This window comes from Amblyomma mixtum, chromosome 4 (assembly GCF_055824585.1).
Source record: "Amblyomma mixtum isolate Tamu chromosome 4, ASM5582458v1, whole genome shotgun sequence".
NCBI lineage: Eukaryota > Metazoa > Arthropoda > Arachnida > Ixodida > Ixodidae > Amblyomma > Amblyomma mixtum.
The window spans coordinates 80,433,047-80,453,404 of record NC_143015.1 but is presented as its reverse complement, the minus strand read 5'-3'; the positions used below and the strand labels follow the sequence as shown (position 1 = coordinate 80,453,404).

Sequence of the window (20,358 nt, the reverse complement as noted above, 5' to 3'; positions counted from 1 at the left end):
CATTTCTTCTCTTACTGATTCAGTGGTACAAGGCGCAGAGAACGTGGTGAAAGAAAACGAAATATGGTAGCAGCCAGGTTATTTAATCCTGTCATTCATTTCAGTGCATAATATACTTCTGCTATTTTCGGTCGGCGTGCATCCTACGCCCATTTTTCCTATGTTCCTGAAGCGGCTGCGTTTTTGTTTCACATTCTTCAGCACAAACAAGGACTCGTACAGCTAAAATGCAAATAATATAAGGAGTGGAACTGTGTGCCATAATTATAATTAACAAATAAATTAATCTATTTTAGCACAGGAGTGATTACTGGTATATGGCTAGATAAGTTACAATGTATTTTGATTTTTATCCAGACATGCATGATTGGTCGAAATAGTTGTATTTGTTTTATCGTGTAGCGCAGCAGCGTTGCGTACCCCACTAAGTGGTGAGAATTTTGGGCTTGTTAAGACTTCCCAATGTGGTAGCTAATAAGATGCTTCTTTCTTTCTCCTTCAAGAACCTATTATTCTCGGGAATGCCACCGAAGGAAGTAAGTGTTTCATTTCAAGTACTCATTTGCCTAAACGGCAGTACCATCACTTAGGGTGCGCACACCACAGTCAGTCCTACTACTCCTAATGTGATGGCTGGCATATTAAAATTATTGCAAATCTGATTCATGAAGTTCGAAGAAAAATATCGAAGGAATTTTTTGCAAAGTCACACTTGGCACCGCTAAAGTCAAATCTAAGCTATTGCACTTTATGGAGATGTTTTTCTTTTCTTGCAAAGCAAGCCTCTCATCGTAAGCAATTGTGGCACCTATTTATACGTTTGGAAATAAACTTTCAGAAAGAATTTCTCACTGAACTGCCGACACTTGGAATTACTGCAGGCTGGATCGTGATCGCTTTCTTGTACACTGTGCTGTTCGCATCTTGGCTCTTACCCTTAGTGCTGATAGACGTCCCAAAGAGATAAATCAGGCCTGTTAGGCAGTTGCGTAGGCAGCTACGAACTGAAATAATAATATCCGTTTAACTTCCAGGGAAATGATCTCGAGGTAAAGCAGGCATGCTGTCTTTTCGTCTAGTACGACAAGACCACACTCTTTTAGGAACCTGACAACCATCTCGCATTGAATAATATCACCAGAAAAACCATTCCGGGTGCTTCGCAGATAGTATAGCCTGTCATTCTATTCTAGGTCCACAGTAAGCCAAGACAAGACATGCAGTGCTGGGCTCTGAGGGAGCCTGTTGGCAACGTTACGGCATAATCGTTGTTACCGCACACCAGTTTACCTTAAATAGCTACTTTGACCGGCTGCTTGTTTACCCCGCGTTAAGCAATGGCTAGCCCCATTAAATGACATTATTCCTAAAACGACATGAATTAGCTCTGTTACTTAAACAACTGCCTTTCCCCGCAGGTCCCAGCACTGATGCAATAACCACGACGAGTGCGACTACTACTAAGATAAACATTTCCTCTACAGCCGAAGCCACATCAGCAAGTAAGCCTTTCGGAGAAATCTTCCATGTTGTATATCAGCACTGCAATTGGTGCAGCTGCATCCTTTTCAGCTGAAGGACTGCTGGTGTATTTATAAGCAGAGGAAACTCTCCTATCGTTAATGCAATTTGCAGCACGCGGCTGAAGCTATCACGGCATCCACAATAAGTAGCGATACCAAGCTCCCTTTTTCTTAATTTTCACTCGCGTTCTCCAGAGTAGGAATAACATTTACATATTTCAACTGGAATCAGTTGTTTGATACAGTTTCTACTTTTTGCGACTGGTGAACTGCTGGCACGCATATCTTCAGTTGCCTCTACTCAGGAACGACATTGAGCCTTGCTACAGCGTTTTCGCTGTAAAGCTTTGTTTTTCATTACAAATGCGACGGGGTCCGCAGAGTTTTGTAAGAGCGCTTTCCCATCGTATTCAGACGACTACTTCCATTTTTAGTGATTAAATATGCAAACATCGCTAAACAATTGCATGACCATGTAACTTTCAACCAGCCGTAGTTAGATCTTTGTATACAGGCTTCATGCATATTTCGTATGTCTGATACTGCGGATGAAATGACGCTTAGATTTCCTTAAAAACTTCTGAATGGCTGATGTACAATGGTTGGCAGGCACCAAGTGAAAAAAAATATTTAGAATACCACTTCCGCTACGCATCATGTAATGGTCAATGACGGTGTCAAAGCGCTAGTCTGCAACTTAAGAAATCAACTAGGCATGCCAGCTTCTACAAATATCACCAACTTCGAACTTGTATTTTTTTTCTTAATTTTCCTTCGCATAGGAATAAAGTGTTCTCTCTAATATTTCAACCAGGAATAAAGCGTCACAGACAAATTAGTGTTTTGATTTCAAATTTGCTATTTGATGTTCTTATGAGTCCCTTTTGTTTCCTTTCAAGGTACCACACGGACGAAACGCACCCGTAAGTTACAGACACCGGTTACTCTTTGATAGTTTCCTAAAGGTTTAGGCTATTCGCGGCAAAGATACCTTGCCGCAATAGACCTGCAGCGGATGTAGCATACTTAACTCCTATAATAAATCGTTACGCCTGGTCACGTTACAATGTACTTCCCTCCTATTGACTCACTATAGACAACGGTTTGCCATTATGTGGCAGGTAAAGCCGCATAGATTAACGCCAAAAGTGAAGAGATTTTTGTTACGATGATGTTGATTTTTATGGCTGAAGGGCAGATGTATCCTAAGAACTGCATGGCAGAAGGCGTTTTTCTTCTACACGAGGTGGGGACAAACACCCATTTTGCAAGCATTTGGCCCACTTCAGCCGAGCACTAGGCCAGAGGAAAGCTTGTACGCACTATATCGCAGGTGGGCTCAAGGCGGCACTAGGGAGGTAACCTCGCACCTCCCTTATACAATGCAGATGTGGGAGTATGGGGCGTATTAATCTCGGTTCCACTGTCGCGTTGAGTTTGATTTCCGGGTCCCATATGAGACTGAAAACATGATTTTAGTTTGATTTTTGTCGTGGTCAGTGCTGCAATCTTTGCCGTGTTGCAAGATTTGGTATTCTTAGAGTGTAGAAACTCCGAGGTAGAGTTTAAAAATCTTTCTTCCTGGGAAATGTTTCTTACAAGTTGATATCCTCCACACAAGTGTCTTTAAATGCACTTTGTTTGCTTTCTTTTCTCGATTATAACTCAGGGCGACCACGGCCAACCAAGACGACTAAGCGTAAGTAGATCAATTTTTAAAGTACTTCTCAAATTATTACGTGTTTATTCCAAACGCGTGCACAAAGAAAAGTAAATACTTTTCGAGGTGCAAACAAAACTAAATGAACGCTGAGAAACCATAGCCAATTACGCCAAAATGTTGTAGATAGATGTACAAAAATTGTGGTGTATTTCTGACAATTCACGAACATTATTCTTTATCCAGTCTACTAGTCTACTATCCACTGTATCAGCAATTACGTCGGTACGGCCCTGTAAGGTCACAGCTTGGATCAGGCGGTATATAAAAAATAAAATAATAAAAACTTCTTATTGAACCAGTGAAGAAAAAGGCAATATCTTATGCGGTAATTTTTCTGGTGCAGCTAGAGCACGAAATTGTTCACCTGTCGAATGAATGGCCCTTCGTTCCCACTGCCCCTTTGTATTTTCTTTCCTTCCTTTGTATGTATTTTTCTCCCTTGCTTTCAGGCCCTCACCCAAAGGAAGATGATAAATATGGTAAGTTGCACAATAATTGAGTACTTTAGTAGCAACCGCTGAATAATTGTGATTTAACAAAGAGGACGACATGCTAGGGTCCTCAAAAGAAGTTAAATTAATTGTTAACCACACAGCGATGTTTAAACATGTTCATTGGGAGTTTGCTTATTAAATACATGACGCGCGCACATATCGTGCTGCGGACTGCGAAAAATGCGAGGGGCATATCCTTGCAAAACACTCCACGAAGGTTGAAAGTTAAATAGATTCAGCATATGTTCGCGGACGATTCGTCAAAAGCGCAAAGTCGCCAAAGCGAAACGTGAGGAATAACATGGTCCGACTCGTTAGGTGGGGATGTTTGTTCCGTGAGCAAAAAGCTCTCAGGCACCGCGGCCTTGTTAGCTTTTATCTCAGAGAAGTTATAAGCATTGTAGGTAAAAAAAACACGGGCTTGCAGTTTCATTTGACATTTTAAGTGTAAATCCTCGAATGGAAGTGAGGCAGGTGTGAAGCCAGAAGTCGAAGAGCCGGTTATTCCTACAGCATTATTTGCATTCGAAGAGCGCCTATTCTGTCATTCATCTCCTTCATCTCGTTCATGGCGTTCATCTGCACACATAATTACCATTTTGATGTAACAGATAGGCAGCAGCGCTCATAAGCTCCTCTGTGGGAGTTTTTTCTTGCCAATACCCTTTATACTGAAATTATGATGGTCTGAATAGCTGCCATATGAGAACCTGTAGATTGCAGTAGTGCGATAGGTCCTGCCGTGCATGGGCCGGAACCGGTAAAACATTCAAATGGCTGAGCAGTGTACAGTGGGAGACAAAACTCTCCGGACCACGGGTTCCTCTAACGAAGCCGATAGCTCTGCTATTGTTCGGCGGCTGGGGACTACACTTGTGGAGGTAAAAGTTAAATTTTTGTTCTTTCATCTCCACAAGTGCGGTATCCAGCAGCTGTCTGATTGTAGAGCTATAAGCTTCGTTTGAGGAACGCGTGGTCCGGAGACTTTTGTCCCCAACTGTACAATCTGGTAGACACTATTGCAATTGATCTCCCAGCTGAATGAAAGACCTTTCAAATGAGTGGCACAGGCGTTGTACGCACTAGTAGCGTAATGTTACTGATCATCATTTTCTGGTAGAAAAGCTGCTGCTAAAGACTATACTGATGTACTGATTAAGTGTACTGGCACAAATTTATTTTTCAAGGTTGCCACTACAACATTGCAGTGAACATCCTAACCAAGCTTGCGCTTAAGATTCAACTATACTGCAGAATATTTCGCATTCCATGTCTACGATACATGCCTGCTGCCTATGCTGTTTATATCAGGGTTGTTAAAAGGCGGAGACAAAAGCACATCCTGCGCCTTGTGGTCAGAGAAATGAATGAATCCCCAACTATTGGCTTAAAATTTTGTATACTGAAATTCAGAATATTCGAGCCAACTTGGATTTGTTATTTGGAATGCCCTAACAAGAATAATCTGAGTGAGAGTTCCAAATGGACCCACAACACCTTCACAGATTCCACAACGAGGTTATCCACTTCTCATAAAAGCCCGAAAACAATCCTGCTGTGCACTTTGGAGGTAACATGCATGCAACCGAACAGTGCCGGTTTGATGAAAGAATAGTCTTCAGAGAAGCAGAGATACATGATTGTGCATGTTCTAGTATTGCTTTTAAGAAGGCGGATTTTTGAGCTAGTTGCCCATTATTATTAGTAAACTGCAGCCGAAAAGAACAGCGACAACAAAGGAACACACGAGGAGGACAACGATGATACTGCTTCCCGGCATCATCTTCGTCGTCCGAGTGTTCCTTCGTTGTAGTTCTTTTTTTCGTCTGCAGTTTACTCGTCCTAGTATCGCATTTCAAGAGCGTTGGCAGTTTTTACTTTGCATCTATCATTAATACATCTATTCTGAAGGCTATTAAACATCCCTGATAATAAAAGACGAAAATAGCAGAGTGAAACTAGGTGTGACTTCGGGCAAGTTGACTTTGCGATGCTTGAATATGTATGTGTAGAAACACCTAGTGAGAGCACAATGGAAGAACAACAAATATAAAATCTCGAGTTATAATGCGAGCTATTACAACATTCTATCCTGAGAGAGCTTTATTAGAAGTTTGCTTGAAATGATTTTTTTTCCAGGAACACTATTCGACAGTAAAGGCTGTGAGCACAAAGTTCTTCAAAGCAAACACGATTTGGTGAGCAGAAGGCGTTTCTTGTTTTCTTGTTTAAAAAAGAGCAGTATATATTGGCATTGCTACTTTAGAATACCGGGGTACACCCCGGCATTCTGTAAATATTCTCCTCTTCCTAACAGTACACAGCTACCTGCACAGGAACGTGCAGAGGGCGGACTTACCCGATTGTTGATGGAACTCCATGCTTACATGTAAGTATTTGACACCTAAGTGTATGTATAACCGGGCTTAGTGCTTTTTTTAACGTATTATAGCGTTCGTTACTAACATCACGTTTTATGCCGGGCGGCACACTTAGCGTCACCAATAAAAATAAATAAGTGTATTGTACTTGCAGGATCAGCAAAAATTTTTGCACCTAAAGCTTTCCACACTTTACAAGGAAGCAAATATTACGAACACGACTTCCATATTATTCACAATAATATTACAGGTTCTAGTTAGACATGAAATGCGAGACTAAAGACGAAAAAGCCAAATCAGGGTCTCTGGAATGGACGATTGATGCCCACATCCCGAGATTCATGATGGGTCATGCTGGAAAGATTATCCTTCGCTTTTCTGTGCACTTGTACTTAGTAAATGCCGTCATGAAATATATAACACGTAAAGAGCCATACTACTTATCTTGGTTGCGTACACTATCGCACTGTCATGAACTATACTTGAGTATGCTACCTTTGAGTAGAAGTGTGCAGACTGTTTGATGAATAAGGTAGTAAATGCGAAGTTATAATGCGGTTATTTAAATATTTGTGTGCTAGGATTTGGCTTTTAATTCAACGTGCACAGAGGAGTACCCGAAAATGTGAAGAAACGTGAAACAAGACCGTAAATGTTCAAGAGATTCACCGAAGCACAGCAATAAGATTGCTAACAAAAACAGACAGCTTCCCTATACGCATTTTATTTCGAGACAGTAGTTCATGCCAGAGAAGAACAGAAGACTACTTCAACTCTGGGCAGTCGTTCTACCAACTAGGCTAACCTGGACTGAACAGAACGGCAGAACAATGACTTTCGCACACTCGCTTACCTTGCCCCACCCTGCATAAAAGCTGTGCAGAGTGCACAGCATTAAGAGTTATTCCATGCATGAATGTTTGTCTCCTGTTGATAAGAACGTGGCTAAGTGATATGGCAAGGAAATCAATTTTCTTTTTTTTATCCGGGAAAGTATTTTTGGGCACCTCTTGGAGAAATTTGTCGAAAAAGGAAAGCAGCTGTGTCCCATAAATTTTACAATGCACTCTGTGCCTAGCTTAGAAGCGGCTCGTGTTGGAGACCCATTTTTATTGTAATTGCTTTTTCGGTTGAGAGAAGAAGAGTTGCTAGAGCGTGCGACTCGAACGCGCAAAAATTTCGTCAAAATACAAAGACGGTGCCGCAGTGTTGAAGTGCACGGGGTGCACTTGTGAGCCTTTGTTTCGTGCAACAAACCTTTTCAAAACTAATTTATCACTGACAGAAAGTAAAAAAAAAACTCGCAAGAAGGAGGGAATGTAAATGAGCTAAGATATTTATTTCATTTATACGCGATTCTTGACTGACAATAAAATTAGGAAGTTAGGTCCACTCATCATAGCAATTAGTAAGAATGATGTTTTTGAAACCAAAAACAGTACGCTAATGACGAATTTTTCAACTCACAGCCTACTATGGGCGACAATTTGCATAGTAGCAGCTGTTATTAAGTACCCCCAATTGTACAAAATAACGAACATTGGAGAGCATAGGTTTTTAAGCATCTTGGCATTTATTAAACATATATGAAAATTACACTTTTTTGCTCAGGTGATAGGGCAATGGATCAAGCATGGAATTTTTTTTTGCGTTCATGCACAATGAATAAGTTTCAAGGACACTTTGGCACCTGCGCACCGACAATTAGTATACCGGCAACAACGGGTAAATGTGAATAGAACTACAATGCAAGTTTGCTGAAAGTTTAAATGATGACAAAAGCTCTCACTGGAGAATGTAGTCCGGCTGCCTCGTATTTCTACTCAGTGATGCATCGTGTCCTCTTCCCAAAAATAATCATGAATAACCGCACCAACATCCCCGCTTCTTAGAGAGGGAGCCTACAACGTCCCAAGTACGAGAAGTCTTGCAATGATTTTTTTTTAGATTATTACACGCTAAAGAAGCACGACAGCTTTGAGAGCACACAATGCTGGATGCCTATAGTTCGATATGGGCGCCATGAGTGTTTTGGTCTAGATTTAACATCTGCCGTCGTGGTGAAGTATGGAACCCGTTAACCTGTGATAAAATACCAGTTTTGCTGCTACGATACCGACAGGGAAAGCTGTGTTGTACTGACGTTACCATTAGTGTTTCACGAACTGTGCTAACAAATCTACGTTTTGCAGTTATTGGACTGAAAATAGAAAGCGAAAGCAGAAAACTTGGAGTTCACTTTTTAATATCTTTGTAACCATATTGGCCTTGTTGCATCATCATCATCATCAGCCTGACTACGCCCACTGCAGGGCAAAGGCCTCTCCCATGTCCCTCCAATCAACCCTGTCGCCAGCTGCGGCCACCGTTTTCTCGCAAATTTCTTAATGTCATCCTCCCACCTAACTTTCTGCCCCCCCCCCCCCCCCCTGCTACGCTTGCCTTCTCTTAGAATCCACTCCGTTACCCATAAGGACCAGTGGTTATCTTGTCTTCACATTACATGCCCTGCCCAGCCCACCTCTTCCTCTTGATTTCAACTAGGATATCATTAACGCCCATTTGTTCTCTCACCCACTCCGCCCGCTTGCGATCTCTTTACGTTACACCTATCATTTTCCTCATTTTTTATGTTTGGTTTGTTCATAGAAGGTTAGAAGGTTGCGGGCATTTACCGCAATGAAGCTTAGCTGCAAGCAGCAGAAGCTATCGTGAAAGAATTCCTAATGCTTTATATAACTCCTTTATGTTGTACTATTCAAGCTGTTTGTGTAACTATCCAAAATGCACTGTTATCCCCTTCGTTTTCTGAGACTTGTTCTAGCTTAGCATAATCACTGCCTAAATTCCTAACTACCCAAGCCGATGCACTCACTTTCTGCTTGTTTGTGAGATATATGCACACCAGCATGCGCCAGGTGGTGCCCCGTATTACATAATACCCACTGTCAATTTTCCTGTTCACTTGGCGTGAAGTTAGCATGACGGCAGCATAACAGGAAAGGCGCAAGTCACCATCACAAAAACTACAGTATAGAAGGTCCACACGTCGAAGATAGCCTTTACCATTCGCCGTACGCACAGGCACATGAACGGCTTCGATATGCAGCCACTAATGATGTGTGGTCGCCAAAGAGCCAGTGTTCCGGTCGCTTCGCATGGAGGTTTGAAAGTCGCGGCAACGTTACCGAGTTAAGGAATTATTGAAGGTAATGACCACTTTTACCGATGCATAGCAATATCTTTCAAAGTTTGTCTACAGCTTGTATCGAGTAGTGCAGTTAAGGCTGCCATAGAAAAACAACGGGGAACAATTATGGCTATAGCAAAAGCGGTATTAGCATAAAGATTCCAGCTGGCCGTGGGGACATCTGCGAATATCCCCAATTATCCCCAATTGTTACAATGTCCCCAATTGTTACAGTGAAATGTAACGATATATCATTAGATTGCCTTCATAATCTATTTCTTTTTGTAAAATTGGCTTTTCCACTCTTTCTTGGTATCCAAGAAGACAAAATGGATCCGAAATTAAAAATGGATAAAGGGTCCTTACATAATATGCGTCTACTGTTTGGGCCTACGGAGAGCATGTGAATCTTACTTATGTAGTCATCACCATCTCTGTTCTTTCTCTTTCTCTACTTGTGACTTTCTTTTTTCTCTTTGTCATAAGAGGCCTGCTCTAGAGTAGCGGTCGCTTCTCCGCATATTATAAATTAAAGGTAAACCACGGGGGCAAAAAAACAGCTGATTGATCATCATTGTTCGTTATTGCTGTTGACCCGAAGCATAAGCTAGCCATTTTCTTTTTATTTCAGGCCGTGCGAAGAAGTCCTAGACTCAACAAAGGCGGTAAGAAGTGCTTGAAAGGAGTGTGTCGTCGCGGACGATGCCAGCGACCTTTTAAAAAGGAGGTTAAATGTCAAGTCCCGAAAGGCACCGTTCATTATTATGATGACAATGGCGGAGACTATAACTACAATGACCACATAAACCATGGTACCTATTACGACTACGATAGCAGCTATGAAGACGGCAGCTCCAATAATGATTATGCCGAGTGAGCATGAAGACTTCGTGCCAATAAAGTGTTTTACGAGTCAGAAGCTTGTATGTGGAATAAAAGTTGTTTCTTGGCATCAGCCTTTTTTGTATACACGTTAACTATGTGAAACAAGTGAAATAGTGTGCCTAGTGTTAGCTGAGGGCAGTATATTAGACTGTAATCACATTTTCCATGCGTAAAAAATTTTGCGCACAATATCGATCATCGCGATCAAGAGCTGAAGTCACAGCGCTGGCCATGATGACGTTTGAGTCTAGGTGTGCGGGATTGAGACAGTCAAGAGAGATAGTATCGTCCGGCACAGTAGCACAGAGTCTGTATGGTCATTTCAATTTAACAACGGTGCGTGTGCGGAGCAGCCTTGTCGCTGCCAAACTCATCCGAAATTGCTACCTAAACTCCAGGACTAATGCCGTCGAATAGTATGCACAAGGCACAACCTTACACCGCGGTGCAATTGAAGTCTTGGTGCTAGCACGCGTCTGTATTTTGTTTTTGGAAACCTGCGTATGCAACTGTTTCTGCTGACAAAAGGCAGTGTTTTCCAACAAAAAATACTTTTATAGTGAACTGTGTGTTCGTCGCAGCATAGTCTTTTTCTGCACTGTTCACGATGCATAGGCTACAGAACTCAGATTGGAAGGCTCGAACCGTTCATGAAATTCCCGCGAATACCGCATTGCGCATAACCACAAGGTGCATGTAGCATATCAATCTAAAAATGGCGCCAACCTTCTTTAAAATTTTTGAATGTCCTCTAACGCCTGTACATAAGGTTGTATGGTTGCAGGCCAAAGAAGATGGACTATGAGAAGTGGCTAGTGTGCCATTTAGCGGAGCCAACAGTACCAGAGAGAGAAAGGTGTCTGGTGTCCGCAAGGTGTCGTTCGAAAAGGTCTCGCTCAGCCAGGATTGAGCGGAGCCGTCGCGGAGCTTAGACAGCACGCTGTCGACATTCAATTGGGCATCTACCAGATTCCGATCTCCGTGCGGTTGTCGTCGTTTGTCGGGCTGTCACAGCACGCTTTATGCATATGCCCCCCCCCCCCTTTTCTGTCGAGTGAGCAAGTAATAAGAGACGGTGAAGTTGCATATCAGAATGGTGAACACGGAATGTCTATGGTGCGAGCCCTATAGCCCTATGCATCAAGTACAGCCATCGCGATCAAGAGCTGCAGTCACAGCGCTGGCCATGATGACGTTTGAGTCTAGGTGTGCGGGATTGAGACAGTCAACAGAGATAGTATCGTCCGGCCTGTTCATGAAGCGGAAGTTTTGCTTGGAAGCATGCTGGAGCACCTTGAACGGAGCATCGTTCGATGGGCGCAATGCCGTACGGGCAGCCTCATAGTCTACGATGACTTGCGTGCAGCAGTGAAGATCAGGGCTGGCACAAACACGCCGACGTTACTGTCATTGACGTGATGGAATGAAAGCGCTCATTGCGAAGCGTAGACGGCTCCCTTAGTTGGTTAGGCCCGTTGGTGCGCTTAACGAGGCTTCGAAATATTTGGCGGCTACATGTAGATTGTTGCGAATTTAAGATGCGCGGCAGACGAGTATCCTACAAGGAACCGATGTGGGCAGATGTAGGACACGCCTTTTAGCCCCTCCACAGCCTATGCGCGACCTATAGAGGTGCGACCTTTTGGGCTAGCAGAGGTTTTTCTAGCCTAGAGCCCACATTGATGTTCCATCTGCCCTGAAGTACCCGATAATCTACCGAAGTGGGCTAGATGTAGGAATATGGCATGAGGTAACCCTAGCAACACCGACATGGCACCCATGTAGAACCAATAGGAGCAAGCCCAACTAGCGCTGGCCTCGTTATTCCCAACAGGGGGATGACGTAGGTACTACAAGGCTTGCTTCAGTCTCACTTGGCCATGTGGGACCCACGAGGGCTGCCTGTTGTGTGCTACTTGGGGAGCACCAGTAGCTCCAGGTACTTTCAAGATCATAGCCAACAATCGCTCATGAGAGAACCACCGACGTTTGCCTTGCTGTAGCAGTTACATTCAGGTCAACAGCATCTTCGATTTTGCAGAGATCACTCAGCGTTTATCCCTCTTGCTCAAAAAAGCGCAGAGCAACGAGGCTTGCTCATTATTTGTTTTCTTCGACGACTTTCTCAGTACACAAAAAAGCAAGCTCGAGTAATTAATCTTTGCATTGTGTGTAAGAGAGATTAGAGTTTCTTTTCTCTTTAAGTAAACAATCTACACTCCCGTAGTATTCACTGTACATACATTTGTGTGGAAGTCATGGTTTCTTCTACAAGCCAGCTATGTCTGATGCGTCGTCTCGCCTAGGTGGCCTTTTTTCGGCACTATTAAACGAAATTCTTCATCATGTGTAAAGAAAACAATTCCTTAGACACTGAAGGAGTGCCTTCAGAAAACAAGAGAGAGTAACACCCTCCCCCCTGTAGGGGGTTTGTAGGGGAATCACGGGGTGTAGATGGAGAGCACGGAAGAGCACCAAGTGTCACCGAAGTCCCACTAATCACTTCCTGAAAAGGCATCAAAAGCTTGGAATTTTTTCGTATTGCCAAGACATGATGAAATTCAGTATCCCGGGCTCTTCTTGAATCCATAAACCACTCGAACAACTTTTTTTTTTAATTGGCGCACAGTTGAATTTTGACTGATTTTGTTAACAGCCGGAGAGTTCCTTAAACATGCGCAAGAGAACTTTGGCTGCTCACATTTTACCGCATCTTTAACACTGCGTTCATTTAACTCCGTCTTTCTCAATTTTTCTTTTCACCTGTACTACTTGAAGCACGTCGTTTTGATACAGATGGGAAATGCGTATATGAATTTTAGCACATAGTATAATTTTTGTAATAGGGGATGTTGCAACCATTAAAACTGTTTTAATCCTATTAGGGGCTTTATAATTTGTATGAATTAATAGAAAAAAAATGGCTGAGGCTTAGCTTAGGTTAAGCCTAGTCAGATGAGAAGCATTTGTCGCCGAGTTGCATATCGAGCACGCCGCTTGGCTAGACGTTCTTCGCGCTCTTCATCAGTCTCTGTAGCACGCCGCAACTTTTGTTTCTCATTCCAACGAGCAGCCCTGTCTCCAGGAGGCATCTCTATCCCGTGTACGCCTAGCAGAGGCAGGCGCACACCCTTGTATACCGCCGCTCCAGCATCACGTGTTCACTACAGCGCACCTAGCGGCAGAAGCAGGAAACACATTGGTCGCGACGCCTCGCGCGACGGCGCGAGCTGGGGCCCCGTTTCTGCTATGTCGTTATGTCACGCATCACGTGGTCCTCCTTGGTCGCGACGCCTCGCGCGACGGCGCGAGTTGGGCCCCCGTTTTTCATCTGCTGTGACGTCACGCATCACGTGGTATGACATGGAGGTCACGAAAGGTCAATGGTAACGACACCGCCGCGCTCGAGGAGCTGGGTAGGGCTATTTTAGTATGCTTCGCATAATAAGAATTTCCGTCTTTATTCCACAAGTGTCCACCTCTACGGCAGAATAAACGTGGATACGTCTTCACTGTTACCCCGAATCCCTCTAGCGAGAGTTTTGAACAGCTAAATTTAAGCCGGTGTGGATGTAATACTGAAGACATCCATAGAAGGCTTCTTGGAATTCACAGAGGAATACTTCGGGCCCTGGTTGATGCCAGCGCAGACTTCTGAGTTATGAGCCGAGGTCTTGCAAGTGAGCTATAAAGGTTATCGCATTTCGGTATGAACCCCGAATCTTCCTCCCTGGAGGCAATGTAGTGACGCCATTTCAAGTCAACACAGCTGCAATACAGATTCGTCGTTGCCTGTTCACTGGATGCGCCGTGGTGTTGGCCCAGAGCCAGAGGGGTGTGATGTTCGTACTGGGTTTCCAACGTTAGTATGATGAGGTCATTCACATCCGATAACTCAGGGTGACGTTCTCTACTCTGGGCCACATTGTTGACGACAGCCAGCCGGACAAGACATTTCTTACTTCGGAGGACACGGGACACTGCTGCGACGACCAAGCATGTTGATGACTGTGGATTGCGACAAAAGCTGCCCACATACTACCATCACGGACGAGAACCTGTCGTCACTGATGAGCAGGCTATCTTGAAGGGCCCGAGATATCGCTAATCTGGAAAAAAGCCAGCTCAGCTTATGTTGACAAACTTTAGCAGGTGATTCCTCGCTGTGCCAGAACAAACAGCCCATTTCGATAGGCTATCGAGCAAGTCTTCTAGTACGCGTAATCGGTGCTCAACGAAAAAGCAAAAGCCTAGTACGACACTTAAGGATGACCGGAATCTTGATCTACCAACAGATCAGAAAAAAAACACTTGCAAACAATCATAGACAATTTCCGTGATTACTTTGCGACCACCTCTGAGATGAGACATGGTTCAGCTGCGCAACACTGCGTTAAGGTTTATGAAAGCGAAAGTACTAAGCTGCGAAACCCCCATCGATTGTCTGCAAATAAACGTGAGGCTATTGCACACAGGTTCAGGAACTGCTTCGGGATGAAGAATATAGCCGTCATACAGCTCAAGTGCTTAGCCTGTAGTGCAAGTTGCCAAGAAGAAAGGCTAGGCACCATTTTGCGTGAACTATAGATAGTTGAGTAAATGTAGGAAAAAAAAATGTTCCGGTCAGTTCCTAACTGATCACTGGCTGTTTCGCTTCGTTCATGCTAGCTAATTTTAACCCGTTCACCTCCACAGTGCTTGCCGGCAGGCCGAAGTGGATGCAGGCAACCACGAGAACATTCATGACCCAAACGATTTCAGTATTTAAAAGTGCTCCTAATCGGCTTCCATTTCGCTTCTGTACCTTCCAACTAACAGTGTACATAGTCCTACGATGTCAGCGCGCTTGCATCAGCCGACTTTGAACCTTCGTGCACATGCACGAATTTTTTCCCGCCTGCTGACAGCGTCAGTCGCTGGGACGCAGCGTTTGAGTGAGGCAGTGCGCAGTGCTCTCGTCGGTTTTTTATTGCAAGGAAAATGGCGGAGCGATAGGAGCAGCGCTGCTGCATAAAATTTTGCCAGAAACTGAGTGACAGCCAAGTGAAAACCATTCGGAATATTCAGACGGTTTTCGGTGACGATGCTATGAGCAGCACATAGATTAAGCAGTGGTACAACTAGTTTAAAGACGGCCGCACATCGGTGGAGAGCGAGCCACGCTCCGGTCGGCCATCAACTTGCCGAAATGACCAGGTCATTGGCGAAGTGAACGCTGTGGTGATGCCGGACCGTCGTGTGACTATCCGAGAAAATGTGAAAGAGGTGGACATCAGCAATTTTTCTGAACATTCCATTATCACCGAAGTTTTGGCCATGGAAGGAGTTTCGGCGAAATTCGTGCCTAAGCTACTCACGATGGAGAAAAAGCATCTTTTTTAAGGCTCACAGGACTTGCTGGATTCCACATACAATGACCCCGACTTCATCAACACCATAATCACTGGTGACGAGTCTTGGGTGTGCGGGTACGACCCGGAAACCAAATCCCAGTAGTGACAGTGGAAGCATTCCACGTCACCAAGACCAAAGAAGGCCTGCCAAATTCGCAGCAACATCTAAGTGATGCTGACTGCTCTCTGTGACTCCCGCTGTGTGGCACACCACGAGTACGCGCACCCCAAGTACACACCGCACAGGGTCAAGCAATGACCAAAGAGTACTACACGGATGTCCTCCGTCGCCTACGTGATGCTGTGCAGTGCAGGAGACCGGAGTTGAGGTCAACAGGAAATTGGCACATCCATCACGGCAACGCTCCTGCATATCCCTCACACTTGATTCAGACTTCTTTGGCAAAAAATCAGACTCCTGTAGTTCAACAGACTCCTTACTCTCCTGATATGGCTCCCTGCGACTTCTGGCTGTTTCCCAAAATTAAGAGGCCATTGAAAGGAGCGCCATTTCAGACAAGAGAGGACATTATGGCTGCAACGACAGTTGAGCTAAACTCAATTCAGAAACGGGCCTCTTCGGAATACTTCCAACAATGGCAACACCGCTGGGAGAAGTGTGTAGGGGTCCCAAGGAGACTACATTGAAGGTCCAACGCTCCGGTTATGCCAGTTTTTTTTCTTCAGCCAAAGGTCGGATACTTTTCTATCAGACCTCGTATATCAAGTAAAATGGCAGTCATGCCTGCTTGGACCTAGACAGCGTTGTCATTTTTTCCTACACGTACGAGGAGCACCTCTGCCACTTTCTAGTAGTATTGGAAGCAATTCTATCAGCTGACCTGTCTATACAGCTAGAGAAATGCTGCTTTGAATTTCACAGTAAAAAAAAAGTCAAATCCTTCAAGTACCAGTAATCCACACGAATCCGCACACGGGAGTCGGCTTAAAGTCCGTACTATCGATGATTTTTTTCTCAAAGGACATCTGAGCGTAGTTTAAATGCTGCTTCAATGGCAACCATGTTGATAACTTACGCAGTCCATATGGCAACGCGGAAGACTGCCGAGACTTCGATATCCGTGAAGAGCGGCACGCGCATTCGGACACAGGTCCCACATAGCTATGCATTCAGACACAAGAAAACGTAAATACATTCGATGCACAATCACTGAATGTGAATGCTTGTCCCATTTTGCTCGCCTAAATATACGCCATCTAAAAAAGACTGCAGAAAACAGGGTGGCAATGTTGCCAGAAAGGAAAAAAATCTAGAAAATTCATCCCTTAAACAACGACTACAGGAGCAGCAGGTACTAAGAAGCGGCGCTTATTTAGCACTGTCGTTATAGGCATCAGACAATATATTATTTTTAGACTGAACTAGCAGGGTGACCTCTTGTCTACGTGATTCAACGTCGATACGGAGGGTGGGGCAACATGTTCATATTTTGGGTGGGGGACCATCTGAATGGCGATATATTTTGCCGTGTACCAGTGGAAAAACTTTTTCTTTCGTTCAGACTCAAAATTTCGGAAACCATCAACCACAATCCTTTTAAATCTGCCCATGAGAAATCCGAATGAGCTAAATGATTGCAATCATTGATAATACCCCATGGTTCTATGAATTACACGTTCTCGAAGTATTCTTGCGCCCTATATTCATGCATTACTCCTTTTGATACGATATCTGCGTCGCCTTTTGTTACTTTAACTTTTCGCACACGTTACCTGGGTCGTCTCTCCTTTCATCCCCTGTTATAGTGCCTATATAATGCCCGCTAATACTTTGAATCAACACCAATGTAGTATGCAATTTGAAAGCACTGCTTGCAACCTACAAAGCTCTGCAGGGGGCACGACGCCGTATTGGCAATGGAGCGCTTACCTTTCACACTGTTCCAGGCTGCCCTACTCCTTGGCTCATCGCTACCTTGTTTGGCATCGGACGTGGTCTTCACCTGCCCAGTTGAGAACGCGAATCAACCCGCGGATTGAACGCAACAGCCTTGCATACAGATCCATCTGGAAGGAAACCTGTTCTTCGGCTGGCAACCGCGGTCGTTCATCACCAGCGATACCACTATCAGTGCCGGCCACACGGAATATAAGCTGCTGCCCGTGAACGCCCCTCTGGGGCACGACGCCCTGTTGGCAATGGAGCGCTTACCTTTCACACTGTTCCAGGTGAGTTACCTTGATCATTGCACTTGCCTAAGAAGCAAGAATCGCTGCTTGTTTTTGGTGTCGTGCCCCAGAGAGTGGTTATTTGCCCTAGAAGCATGCGAGGAAACTGTGCAACATTGCTTAAGTAGTTTACTCTTAATTCTTTCCGGGGATGTGGAAACGAACCCCGGACCTGATTCTAATGACATCCTGGCTACTGTGCTGGAGACTGTACAAAGGATCGAATCCGGCCAAGATGGAATTCGAAGTGATTTCAGAGAGTTGAAGCAGTGGCAAGCGTCAGTAGACATTGAACTGAAGCAGTTGTCTTCTAGACTTCGCAGTGTTGAAGTGGACGTTTCAGATCTAAAAAACAATCCCGCTACGTCTTCAGCTGATTCTCCTGGTGCAGTTTCCAGCGTCATCTCTGACCAGCTCAGAATTATTGAATCGCGTTGTAATGACGCGGAAAACAGGCTGAGACGCTGCAACTTGCTTTTTTTCGGCCTTTCCGATGACATATCTGAGACATGGCCAAGTGCTGAAACGAAAGTGATTGACCTGTGCAAGAATGAATTGGACATTACAGTAGATTCATCGCAAATAGAACGGGCACACCGCATTGGTAAATACGACCCGGAAAAGTGCAGGCCAGTGATGGTAAAATTCACATTGTTTAAGGACAAACAACAGATCATTGGGAACAGCATCAAGCTGAAAGGAACTAACTACGCTGTGCGCGAAGATTTTTCCTTTCAGACACGACTGGCTAGAAAGAAGTTGATCGAATTTGCCAAACCACAAAAAGTTCCGTACGAGCTAAATGTCGATAAGCTGAGAATAAACGATAGTGTTTACGTGTACGACGCCGCTACTGACACCGTAAAACTATCTTCCGCATAGGTAAGGTGTTGCTCGGCTACACGTGTCATCAGGAAAGAACGAACATCTTACCGCAATAACACCGCGCAATCGCAGCTCTCCTTACTTTTCACTAACATACGCAGCATTCTTCCTAAGCGCATCGAATTTTGTTCATACCTTGACAATTGTGAATGCGACATTTTAATACTAACCGAAACGTGGCTCCATAAAGATATTAGGAACAATGAAGTCTTGCCTGATATGGACAGTTTCACTATCTACAGAAAAGATAGGAGCGACAGAAGGGGAGGAGGGGTGTTGATTGCTGCTAAAAAGCATATAACTTCTTTTCCCGTTGATATTCCTAGTAAATCAGAAATTTTGTGGGTTTGCATCGCATCGCCATCTTCCAAGCATCTTCTTGGAGTTTGTTACAGACCACCAGATAGTCCGCAATCATTCGTCTCCCATCTACATGATAACCTAACTGAAGCAAAAACTAAATTTCCAAAAGCAAGTATTTTTTTTATTTACAAAATACTGCGGACACTGAGTCCAAGCAGGGTGGGCGAACAAAGTCAATCAAGAGACAAAAAAAACGCAACATTTCAAAAAAGAACAACACAATATAGAAAAAATAATTGGTTAAAACTCTTGGGATAATGGTTTAACTAGCTCATTCCAATCTGTTATTGTGCGTGGAAAAAACGAAAACTTGTAAGTGTCTGTTCTAGCGAATATAGGGGTTAGAGAACTGGGATGGTGTTGACGAGTTTGTCTGGTTGGTGCCGGCGTTAAGTATGATGAGGGATCCAAACCAAGTTTGTTATGTAATAAAAGAGAAATAAATTCTAACCTAAGCTTTCTTCGCCGATGTTCAAGTAGTTCAATTTTATTAATCTCCATTAAAGTGGTGGGAGAGTCAGACCTTGCATATTTATTAAAGGTAAACCTGACAGCTCTTCTCTGTATTCTCTCCAGATTTTTTACGTTAGATTTAGTATACGGGTCCCACACTATGCATGCATATTCGAGTTTAGGTCTAATTATTGAAGAATAACAAAGTAGCTTAATTTTAGAAGGAGCATTCTTTAGTTTATGTCTTAAGCAGCACAATTTCCTAAATGCCGCAGAGCAGATATTGTTTATGTGCAAGTTCCACGATAGATTGCTACTTATTGTTACTCCTAGGTATTTGTAGTTGGATACTTGTTGAAGAGGGAGGGAGCCTAATTTATATGTGTAGCTATGAAGTATGGTTTTTCGGGTTATCGGCATATATACACTTTTGTCAGCATTCAGAACCATGCCCCATCGGTCGCACCATTCAAAAACGTTCTTCAAGGCACTGTCCAGGTCACTTTGATCCTCCTTATTTGTAACTTCTCGGTATAGAATGCAATCGTCAGCAAACAATCGAATATGCACTGGTGGGTTAACAACTTGAACAATATCATTGACATACAAAAGGAAAAGCAGAGGACCCAAAACACTTCCTTGGGGAACACCGGATGAAACTGGAAGAGAGCCCGAACGTTGTCCACCCACTTCAACAAACTGTTTGCGATCTTTTAAGTATGCAGTAATCCATGTCACTAAAATACCAGGAATGCCAATTTCTTTCATTTTAAAAATTAGTTTATCATGAGGAACTTTATCAAATGCCTTGCTAAAATCTAAAAATATTGCATCGATTTGGCCTTTATTATCTATACAAGAAGCAAATGAATTTATTA

The 20,358-nt window shown here is 43.8% G+C and overlaps 1 protein-coding gene across 6 annotated transcripts in view; it reads left to right on the top strand.

Annotated features, from left to right (window-relative positions):
- Positions 1-10,268, top strand: part of LOC149347164 (uncharacterized) — a 34,845-nt gene extending 24,577 nt beyond the window's left edge. For all 6 annotated transcript variants that reach the window (XM_089586909.1, XM_089586907.1, XM_089586906.1 and 3 more), the window contains 8 exons: positions 504-536; positions 1,419-1,502; positions 2,423-2,446; positions 3,193-3,222; positions 3,696-3,725; positions 5,880-5,938; positions 6,058-6,129; positions 9,943-10,268. In XM_089586909.1, the coding sequence (XP_089443035.1) occupies positions 504-536; positions 1,419-1,502; positions 2,423-2,446; positions 3,193-3,222; positions 3,696-3,725; positions 5,880-5,938; positions 6,058-6,129; positions 9,943-10,188 (578 nt within the window). In that variant the 3' untranslated portion in view covers positions 10,189-10,268. The remainder of the gene's footprint in view (positions 1-503; positions 537-1,418; positions 1,503-2,422; positions 2,447-3,192; positions 3,223-3,695; positions 3,726-5,879; positions 5,939-6,057; positions 6,130-9,942) is intronic.
- Positions 10,269-20,358: the final 10,090 nt, after the last annotated feature.